General features: G+C 43.3%; 1 protein-coding gene across 1 annotated transcript; it reads left to right on the top strand.

Moving 5' to 3' along the window:
* The first annotated feature begins 566 nt into the window (after window positions 1-566).
* On the top strand, window positions 567-10,862 carry LOC138247144 (high mobility group nucleosome-binding domain-containing protein 5-like). The gene is made up of 3 exons (XM_069201884.1): window positions 567-692; window positions 4,444-4,746; window positions 9,960-10,862. Exons 1-3 carry the CDS (start codon window positions 632-634, stop codon window positions 10,607-10,609), a joined length of 1,014 nt encoding a protein of 337 aa, XP_069057985.1. The 5' UTR covers window positions 567-631; the 3' UTR covers window positions 10,610-10,862.
* The last annotated feature ends 675 nt before the right edge of the window (window positions 10,863-11,537 follow it).

Here is an 11,537-nt window from a genome sequence, read left to right as displayed (position 1 = left end):
AATGTCAGAACAATTGCAAGGTGAGGAACATTAAATATAAGTAGGAGTTAGTAGAATTTTCTACTGATGATAATGTTATAAGCTGAGGAGTTTTTGAAGTTGTAGATTTCAAGTTTTCATCTTCATCTGCTTATCGAAAGGATTTAGAAAGCAAAGGTTGAAGTCATATTTTTGTCAGTAATTGTCGTGTGATTTGATAGGTTTGAAGGTTTTGTCCAAGGTCATATCTACTTCCAAGCACTGCTGTACATTCCCTATTGTAAGAAAAAGATATCAAACTTACAAAATGCAACTTGATTCCATATATATATAGATAACTGTGCTTATACTGGAAATAAATCAGTAAGTAAACAAATTATCAGATATTCTTAACAAGTGCTTGTGACACAACAATGTAAAGGTTATGCACACATGGAGGGAACAATAAGCTACTGACAGTTTTCTGTTGGAGTTAGGTGAGGTGGAATAATCCCTTAATCAAGGGGTGGGGCTTGTTCTGTTCTGTATTCTTGACTCCGCCCCTGGAGTTTTATAAATAGTAGATGCTCTGGTCCTAGTGTGCAGTGGAAAGAGCTCTTGTCCTATCAATCCTAAGCGCAGATCCTGAGACTGCGTCGAGTGCTGAGCTGACATGCGGACCCTCCTTTTCTCTGCACTCCTCGCTCTCGCAGCGGCCACTGTAATACCAGCTGGTAAGTCCTTATACATATGAACCCCAAGTATCCAAATATTTCAAATGGGGACATTAACTCCTGATAGTCTACCTATCAGGAATCAAAAGGAGTGCAGTGGTATTTTGGGTGTGGTAATGCTGCACAGATATACTTTGAGAAGCAGGATTGCAAGTTGGCACATGGTGATCACCGTAGCAGCAAGGCACCTATAGGGGATCAACTTGTGATCCCCCGGTATTATCAGGACCCAGTATTTCTATTCAACTTTTATTATCACACCCTATTTCCAGGCTACTCGTAATGAGCCACTTGAAAAGGATAATTTTCTTGGACGCCAAAGTAGTGTACAATGAGTTGACAATCTCAATGGATTTCTGGTTACATATAGACATCCAAGCAATGAGACTGTAGATGGCCCCTACTGGTAGCAAGTACATAAGGTGACTGCCAGCCAGCCCAATGTGTGACAGTACTTGATAAATATAAAATAATGTGCATAGAACTGCGTTTACCCGGACCTGCCAAATTCAACATAAATCTCACAGTGTGAGTAGGGGGCAGGGCTTTTGATGGGGTATGGCCTCATGTCAAGAGACACCTAAGAGGCACTTTTGCCACCACGCCCAACCCAGCCCCAAACTCCCTCCTCTAAGAAAAATAAAAACAAAATCTTCGCTGAGGCTGTAGTCAATGTCCTGGGGTGTTTTCATACACATCAATGGACATCAGTAGTTAAAAGCCTCTGAAAATAAGCTTGTTTTCGCTGCCACCATGTGATATTGGCTCCTCACTGAGTGACCGTGTGATGGGAGCCAATATTGTGTGTCATGCGGTGAGATTGTGTGAATTGGCAGATCTCAGTTCTGAGGCCCAGTAGTCATTGTGACACATTCACTCATTTCTGGTTGTTTGCATCAGGGAGCATGTAGTTCTGTAATTACAGTTAGTAGTGTGGCTCTGCTCTCTCAATTCTGACACAGGGGGCACTACTTCCCAAAAAGCCTATTATACTGACTGTAACAGACAGGCCTTGGTACCCCTGACAGCACTAACTGGGGCATGGTTACAGAGGTCCACCTTTGCAAAGAAACCTCTTTACAGCAAAGAGATATGAGTAGTGTAACAAAAAATGAGAAGGTGGTTAAGACAGCACAAGTGCAAAAGAAAAAGGAGTGAAGAAAAAACATGAGAAAGCATGAGATAGCACTAGAAATTGTACATTTTTCAACAGTAATTTTTCAAACTCAAAGCCCTGATGTATTTGCAAAAGTGCTTCTCCTTTCTTAAGTGGTATTAATCAATCAATCAATCAATCAGTGCTTGTATAGCGTAACTACTCACCCATTAGGGTCTCAAGGCGCTGGGGGAGAAGTGTAGCGGATACCTGTGAGGTGGTTCTTAAAAAAGCCATGTCTTCAGTTCCTTCGTGAAGGTGAGGAGGGAGGTGGTTTGTCTGATGTGGAGATGGAGGGCGTTCCAGGCGGTGGCTGCGAGGTTCGAAAAGGAGTGTCTTCCTGTTCTGGTTTTCCTGAAGCAGGGTACTTCTGCGAGAGAGAGTTGGGCTGAGCATAGGGTCCTGGGGGGTATGTAGAGGTTGAGTCGCTGGTTCAGGTAGGTTAGTCTGGTGTTGTGGAGGGCTTTGTGTGTGTGGGTGAGGATCTTGAAGGTGATTCTTTTCTGTATGGGAAGCCAGTGTTCTCGATGTTTTCTAGTTTGTGGTTGACTTTCTTGTTGATTCCGGTGTAGAATTCATTGCCATAGTCCAGTCTGCTCGTGATCAGGGCATGTGTGAAAGTCTTTCTATGTTTGAGGGGGATCCACTTGAAGGACTTGCGTAGGAGGCAGAGGGTGCGGAAGCAGGTAGAGGTGATTGAGTTGATTTAATGGTTCATGCTGAGGTTGGAGTCCAGGATGATTCCGAGGTTGCGGGCTTGGCTGGTGGGGGTGGGCGGGTTTACAAGAGTAGGTGGCCACCAGGAGTCATTCCACGTGTTGGGTTGAGGGCCCATGATGAGTACTTCTGTTTTGTTTGTGCTGAGTTGAAGGCAGCTGTTTCTCATCTATGTTAATGGATGACACTACTTTGTCTTTGCTACATTCTCGAAAACACTTGGGGCCTCATTATGACCCTGGTGGTCTTTAGAGCGCCAGGGCCACAATGGCGGTCTGACCGCCACCAAAGAGGTGGCCTGACTTCTTTGGTGGCAGTCAGACCTCCACAATATAGGCATCGCAAAAGTGCCATGGTCGGACCGCCCGGCACCGGACGTTTCCCTCCACAGGAGGGGCTGGTCATGCTTGTGGCCCTAATCCAAAAGGGCAGCGCTGCATGCAGCCCCACCCTGGGGATTACGAGTCCCCTCTACACCATCTTTTGCATGGTGGTAACTTGGTATGAGCAGTGCAGGGGCCCCCATGTACAGCCCCATCACACTTTTCACTGTCATGCTTAGCAGACATACGCACTGCAACATTGCCGGCAGCTGAATTACGAACTGGCATCAAGGTTGTGGGATATTTCCCCCAGGGCCAGTGGGCTGGAGTTCCCGCCCACTGACCCAGCAAGAAACTCAGAATAGGAGCAGGAGTTCGGCAGGCATCCTTTTCCACCCGCCGAAGTCAAAATCAGGACCTCAGTCTTCATTTACAAACTGTTGGTGAAAATATTCAGGTAGGACTGTAGGGTCATTTCATCCAAAGTGTCCCTTCTTTGCAGGTAATCTGCTCTACTGTCCTGCTGCCATCCAGTCAACATGCACCACACCATTCAAGCAATTACAGTAGAGTTTGGTACTGGCAGAGATTGTTCAAACTTGGTTCTTTTGAAGGTTGAGCAAAACTGAGTGAACATATGTGAGAAATAGGTTAAACAGAGGGCAAGTCTAGTGCACGCCTGGACACTGCACAGTATAAAAATTACATCACCTTCATATTCCACTTCTTTCAAGAATGTTTCTAATGTAAAATGAAAATCCTAGCTTTGTAAATCTCAAATATGAACAACATTTCTCAGAAATAAATGTTTTAGGAAATATTATTTCACCAGATATCCTGTTTCAGTAAAATTCTCTGGTAAAAAGATGTTTAGCGATACAATTAAGCTTATTTGTAAAATATTCATAAAACATTAGGATGTTTCTGAAGTTGGATACTCATAAGAAACATCTCAGTGATGATAGAAATCAATACCACTGCCTTTGCTTACCTCCGCTCAAGATCAGTCTGACTGTTTCTTCTCTCTTTTGCGGTCTGATCCTTTTTTCCTTTTCACTCACACACTGTGCCCACTAAGAAGTAAACTCCACATCTTACCAGTAGCTGCCCATGGTCTTTTGTGTTGAATGTTACCTGCACAGATTGCACAGATTTAAACGTGAGTTGCACTAAGATTAAAGAACTGTCTTCAGGTATACAAGGCTTTGAATCAGTGGCCATAAGTTTAAGACTTGGCTCTGCCCCACTTAAACTTCGAAATGTCTTAATTAGGAAAATCGAGCTATGGATGTTAACTTTGAATATATTAAAACTCAAGACTTAATTTGTCATGGTGATTGGAAATCAATAAAGATGGTCAATGGGTTTGTCAATCCAGTGTATAATGTGATTCTCTGCCAGTCCTCAGTAGTACATTTCCTTTGATGGATATTTGGATGTCAGATAGGTGTTCAAACTCTCTGCAAGCAGAAGAGAACTGCATTTTAAAGACTTTTTAGATCAGAAATAATGGGTCTGTGGTGAAGCCTGTGATATCTTTATTGCATTAATCCAGGTGAATCTCAGCATGAAGGTGTTCGTAAGCCCGGGATGTGTTTTGGAGACTACATCCAAAAACATGGTCAAAAGTTTGAGAACTTTAAGAATAAATCACCCGTCGAGACGTCAGAGCGAGAGGCTCTGCAACACCATAATCTGCAGCAGAGTAAAGAAGGACCAAATCCCTACAGAGATAAAAAACCCTGCCCCAAACCTGACTTCTCCAAGCTGAAGAACTGCTCTATAGACTGGGACTGCGACGGTGAGGACAAATGCTGCAGCACCAAGGTCGGCATGAGGTGCACCAAGGCAATATTTGGTAAGGACCTATTATGTCTCTTCTCTCTCTTGTCAGGGTCTTCTGTCAATAGTCAATGCATGAGCATGCACTACTGTGAATGGGGTAGAACAGACAATAAATTACCACCATCTCAAATGGTGCCACCTAGAGTGCCCACAAAGATCACTTTGTTTCCTTTTAAGATATCAAGTGGACTTAGGGGAATTTCAATTACCTTACTCAATAAGGCTCATATTTATGAAAGGTTTGCGTTGCCTTACCGCCATTTATTTTGGCACTAAGGCATCGCGAACCTAACTCCATATTTATACTTTGATGCAAGACCAGTCTAACATCCTAGTTTTGGAGTTAGCTCTATTTTTAGGAAACACCAACCCACCTTGCGCCAATGAGTTGCAGGGTAGGCATTCCCTTCCTAAAAATTACACTAGCCCCCCCTGCACCATATTTAACTCCCTGCGCAGAAACTATGTGCAACTGAGAAGAAGGCCTCAATAATGGTGCTAAGCCCATTTAGCACCATTATTTAAAGCCTGGTCAGACCAGGCATTAAAGTGCCAATAGGCCCATTTTCATGAGGAAACACCATGGAATGGGCTCACAGATGCCCACCCCAAGCCCCAGAAACACCACCACCCATAGCACAGGGACACTACAGGCGGAGGGAGCCCATCCCAGATAAGTTTCAGCTAAGTGTTTGCGTATGTGTGTGGTGTGCCTTTGGAGGTCCCTTACATAGGGCCCCCTGCCTGGCACTGGGTATGTAGGGCTTGCCCAAGGGACACTGATTCCATGTGGTGGGCATTGGGCTATACTTAGACAGGAGTCATTTTCTGGCGGCTTGTGCATCAAAAAATGACTCTAGGCGGCTTAGAGGCAGATATTTTGTTGCTAACCTGCCTAACGTCACTTCTGTCCCACTAGTGCCATTTCCCCTACCTCCATCCCTCACAGGCTAGTGTCTGTTTTTGAGACTCTAGCCATTCCTTAGCGCCATTGTGAATCATTTCATAAATATGCTGTTAGGGGATGGCGTTAGCCAGCTTTTTAAAAAAATTACGCACAACTGTGTTAGCACAGTTGTGCGCCATTTTTCATAAATATGGACCTAAGTGTTTTCAATTACTGCATCAAAGTCTCAGAATAATATTAGCCAGTATCTAGGAAGATACGCCATCCTGAGAGCGCTCATTAGAGGGCTATTGGAGATCAACAGACTTCTCCACCTGTGGCAGAAACATAAGGGAGGTTTTGAGAATAGTTCTAGCATTGGCTTCTTTAGTTACTATCAACAATGAATTATTTGTTAGTGATTCCAAAGCAGGTCACACTGAAATTATTTTTCCCTCCCTCTCAGATTTATTTTCTACCTTTTCATATGGACAGAGTTAAGTGAGTTGAACAACGTCACGGAAATAACATAGTTGGCATTCAGAAGTGGCTCTAAAGCTGGTCACTGAAAAAGCATATATAAGTACACTGATGTCATTCACACTAAAGGGTGCATCAGCTATTCCAGGTAAATGTTGTTAATTACTCCATACAAAGATGGCTGCACATTCCACACAAAGGTCCAGGTTTTTCCATCTTGACTACTGCCAATGTGATGAGCAATAAGAGAGACCCTTTAGCCATTTTCATGTTTTCAAAGTTCTGTTCTCCTAGGTAGGAGTAGTGTTGTGAGAGATGGCATGGAGATAGACAGAGGACTCCTGGTCTAGCTCTTAATTAAGCCACTCCATTTTGGGCAAAAATGTTCTGCATGTCTCACCTTTCTGAACAGAAACAGCATAGACTCCTGTGGCCCCTATAGGACCAATAAGCAGAAATCCAGCAAAAAGTAGGAGGAAGGCAAAAGATTTGGGTGTGTCCCTGTAGAGAGAGCCATGTCTAACACACCCATTTCTATAGCATGTACAACCTTGGGTCTATATTCTGCTTTGTCATAGCATCGTTTAACTGAGGTGAGCATTTGATTCCTTTTGACATCCCAAGTACTGAATTTAATACAGGGGGCACATGGACTCCTCCTGCCTAGGGGAATATAAAGAACCAGATAACTTTCCAATAAATAATGCCATCCTTTGAACCAGCAGTGGACACATTCCAAAGTTAGACTGCAGATTCTCAGTCACATATTTTGTTCCAGAGTTATCAGGAAAATAAGTTAACAAATACCCCCTGGCAATCCCATTCAGGAAATGTTTCTGCATTGTTGACATATTCACTGGTCAGGGGACATTTTCTATTTGTTGTGTAAAATGATGTAAATGATTCTGCCTTGGGAAAGATACACAGAAAATATGCAGGAAAGGACCATGGCAATGTGCTAGTGCTGACCTCTATAGTTTTCCATTTTATCTTAGTTCATTTCCTTTCTCTGGGTAGGTACTTTTCCACTATGTGTGTTCTGTTTTCCTGCTTTTATAAACTACAAGAACAGAACAAAAAAGTACAACAAAACAACAGCACATCACCACTTGGAAATAAAATAAAGGGCAATATAAACACAAAACAAATTTAAAGACAAAACAAAGAAAACACAATACATGACAGATACAGAGCACAAAAACAAAATTTGCCAATACAGCATCACAGCAAAATAATGTCAAAACAACATGCTGCACAACAAACCTGGGAGATAGAAAATGACAGCCTGGGGATCATTGCAAATTCATTGCAAATTCTGTCATTCTCTCCCCTGTTCTCACTCTAGATGTTCTCTATGCTCCTACCTTTTTGTAAGTCTTCAATAGCCTGGACAAAATTGAAAAGTGTATCCATTGAGCAATGCACATACTTATCATGAAACAAATAACTTTTACACACTACCTTTCGGAGAACACCTGCGTGAAAAAAAGTTTTGCCACAGCTACAAAAAGTTTGTGTGGCACCAGAAAAGTGTATTCTTCTTTGCTTCACAGTCCTGTGAGCCTTTATTTGCTCAAAACAATTCGAGATTTACTCATAGGTGTGCTGGAGTAATACAAGATCTGCACAGGTCAAGGCTATATGTGCTCAGTGTGTGGAAGCTTAATAAATGTGCCAATAAACATTTTACCTAATACAGTTCTGCACATTTTAAGGCCCAAAAAACATAGCTTAGTGTTATTTCACAATTGTATGATTAGTGCTTATTACCGTGTCACACAGAGCTCAACAGGTCAAAATCATGGTCTGCAGACGAGGCGCCAGGAAGGGTAAGATGTTTAGTTAATATCTTCATTGGTCATTAAAAAGTGACAGGTAGTCTCGGGGAAACATGTATTTTGCAGTGATTTCACATTCAGTGTCCACAGTTTTTGCTCTCAGTCAAAGCATTTCCTGTAACAGAGAGTGCTGCAACATCTGCCTCATTCCTTGTGACACACCCAACAACCACGTGCCCTATTTACAGATACTGTTGGACCTGAGAATGCATCAAATGCAATGCCTTCCCAGGAGAGATGCAACAAAGAGAAATATCTTTATGTTTCCTTATTCCTTCCTCTTTCTATGTGTGACACATTCTGGGGCACACATAGAAAGAGGAAAATGCCTTGGAGTATTTATTTGTGCACAAAAACAGTCCTGCTCACAACACAGACACCCTTGCACCATGGTGAAATAATGTTAAATATGGAGCAATCCTGCCCTTCCCCTATCATGCTGTTCAGCGCAGCACATCAAGATGACTTGTTGAGCTGCACTGTGTGATTTTTTAAATAAATATACCCCCATATCTTTTGTGGTTTGAATATGCACAGTATAGTCCCACGGACTAAAGCAGTCAACTGTGTGTTCAATGGCATTGATAATCTCAAGGCCACACTACACTTCAATTATATTACAGACTTTATCCACAAAGAACTCTATGGTCCTCATTACAACCCTGGCGGTCGATGGAATAGTGGAGGTATTACCGCCAACAGGCTGGCAGTACCTACCTCCACTATTATGACATTGGCAGTTTGCAAATGTACCACACCAACCGCCACAACGGTAATGACCGTCACTAGGCCGCCCATGGCATTATGACCCTACCCACCGCCATGGTTTCAGTGGTTTAGGGACTGCCACTAAAACTATGGCAGTAGGCGTTATCAGTGCCAGGGAAATCCTTCCCTGTCACTGATAGGGGTCTCCCCCTCCCACCCCCTCCCCCCCACACATTTACACACATACACGCACATACATACACACCCATACACACGCATACACACATTCACCCACGCATTTATACATTCATACAAACTCACAGCAACACTCACATACATACATCCAGGCACAAATGCAATCTTGCAACACAACATGCACATACACTCACACCCACTCATTCACACATGCATTACACACACATGCAATCATTCACATACAGTCACACATACCCCCACTCATGCACACAATGCCCCCACCCCTCTCTCCTGTCGGAGAATCCAACTTACCTGCTTGCAGGGGGTCCTCCGGCAGGAGACGGGACGCGGCGTTGCTGCCAGCAGCAGCCAGCAAAACACCGCCAGACCATATCATGGAACATGATACGGTACGCAGTGTTTTTCTGGCGTGGCGCTGGTGCTGGCAGCAGCGCCACCTTACTGCCATGACTGTTGATAGAATTACAACAGCATTTTGGCAGTATTCCATCTACGGTCATAATGCCATGGTAGGTCGGTAGCCACGCAATGGTATGTTGCCGGCTGTCGCTGTGACGGTAGGCGGCATTTGCCGCCACTGTCATAATGAGGGCCTCTGTGTTCCCACATATAAACAATGCTTCTCACTAAGGGTGCATTCACGAATGTGCAAATTTGACACATCAATATACCATATACATACATACATACATACATACATCAATACATTTGAACTGAATCCTCAGTGGTTGACATATTTTTCCAGGTAAACTAATCCTTTTGCCGAGAAGCCAACCACATTTGAGTGGGTTCACTAATCTTTCTCACCCTGAAAGCCCTTTTACTCTTTCCTTTGGCTGGAGTGTTTCTGCAACCTTGTCCAGGGTGAGGACAGTTTACTGTGGGTTGAAAATACCCAGCAATCTGTGGGTGTGTTTATGTCAGCTGTATGAAGAGCTTACTCCTCCAGCCAGAGGTAGGAGTGCAGTGTTCTTCTGGATGTGATAAGTAAATAATGCATTTATGCCTGCAGGAAGCTGGCAGCCTGTCTCTGGACATGATGAAAATGGCCATCTCTTATCTGCCATTCCCATATTGTATTTTTTTTTTTTTTTTTAGAAGAAGGCAAGGTGGACACATCAGAGAACCACAGAGCTGCTGAAACTGAAAAGGAACAACAAGAGAAAGGTGCAGAACAAAAGCTAAGACCAAAACGAGATCACAGTGAAGAAGAAGAAGACAACAGTGAAGAGTCAGAATCAGAGGAAGGAAGTGAAGGAGAACAAGGACATGAAGGAAAGCGAGAAAAAAGAAGTGAAAAAGAAAACCTGGGTGGGAAAGGAAAGGGAAACGCTAATGAGAAAGGGAAGGGTGAAGGAAAGGGTAAGGGCAGAGAGGGAGTTGAAGGGCATGGGAAGGGTAAAGGAAAAGGTAAGGGCAGAGAAGGAGATGAAGGGCATGGGAAGGGTGAAGGAAAGGGTAAGGGCAGAGAAGGAGTCGAGGGACATGGGAAAGGAAAGGGAGAAGGAAGAGGTAAGGGTGGCAAGGGAGGGAAGGGACAAGGGAAAGGAAAAGGTGAAAAGGAACCGGGTGGTGGCAATAGCAAGGGAAGAGAGAACCAAAAGGAAAGAGAAAAGAGGAGTGAAAAGGGAACTGGCAAAGGAAAAGGACATGGAGGTAAACCAGAGGGAGCAGTAGGAAAAGGAGCACAGCATGGGAGGGTGACAGCAAAAGGTAGTGGGAGAGAGAATGGAAAGAATCAAGGATAAGGAATGGGTGGCAAAGAACAAAACAAGGAGATTGGACAGGGGCTGGGAAGATAGAGGGGCAAAAGAGGGAAGGGGTTAAAACTAGGAAATAGATCACACTCAAGACAAAGGGAAAGAGGAAGTGAAGCCAGTGTTCTAAGAGTTATTATTGCATTGTTTTCTTCCATTAATACATTCATTTGTTGAAAGAAACTGAATTGTCAGTCTCCAAAAAAAAAGTGTAAATGTAGAATAAATTGCATATCAAAATCTACACCCTGTTGCCTTTCTATGAATGCATGTATTTTCCAGCTGTCTTCCTAGTATGCTTCTCTTCCCACCTCTGTGCTTCATTTTGCAATCTCTATCAGTCCAAGGGATGAAACCTGTGGAACTCTTGAGAAACTTTTCATTGGTAGGATAAGTATCAGATTCTAAGCTGTGGTTGCACATCGAATTTTACTGTTGCGTCCTTAACTTCACAATATGTGTCTCTCAGGAGCAAAACCAGTTTTTAGAAGAGATTGGTCTGAACCTCACAGTTTTGGGGGGGTGCCATAAAGAGTGGTGTTAAGTTCCTCCTAAATCAACTATACAACACAGTGTGGATTTAGTTAACAGGAGTGATTAAATATAAGCAAACATACCACTTGTCTTGCTTGAAAATTTGAGGTGGGTTGTTTTAGAATAGTTGATTGTGTAAATGAGATATCATTTTTATTGCATGGTTGTCTCTACTTGTATCCAGCTGTATGTGGATGCTACATCTAGTAGATAGGCTAGGCTAATAGCCCATGGGGTGTAGTGTGAGAGCTACAATGGGAGGCTGACATACTCTATGATGGTCTTGGATGGAGTATTCTGCTAGTGTTTCAAAACGTTGTATTGAAGGCTTGAGGTCCATAGTGCAGAGCAGATTTGCACTGCTTAACCTACCCACAAGCTTGTC

The sequence above is a fragment of the Pleurodeles waltl genome, chromosome 7 (genome assembly GCF_031143425.1).
Source record: "Pleurodeles waltl isolate 20211129_DDA chromosome 7, aPleWal1.hap1.20221129, whole genome shotgun sequence".
NCBI classification, from domain to species: Eukaryota; Metazoa; Chordata; class Amphibia; order Caudata; family Salamandridae; genus Pleurodeles; species Pleurodeles waltl.
The sequence above is the reverse complement of the archived record's forward strand: the minus strand, read 5'-3'. Positions and strand labels throughout refer to the sequence as shown.

Excerpts from the sequence above, each read along its gene's own strand:
- LOC138247144 (XM_069201884.1), top strand. The coding sequence starts at position 632 with ATGCGGACCCTCCTTTTCTCTGCACTCCTCGCTCTCGCAGCGGCCACT. Across the intron at positions 693-4,443 it reads GGCCACTGTAATACCAGCTG|GTGAATCTCAGCATGAAGGT; the intron begins GTAAGTCCTTAT and ends GCATTAATCCAG. Across the intron at positions 4,747-9,959 it reads GTGCACCAAGGCAATATTTG|AAGAAGGCAAGGTGGACACA; the intron begins GTAAGGACCTAT and ends TTTTTTTTTTAG.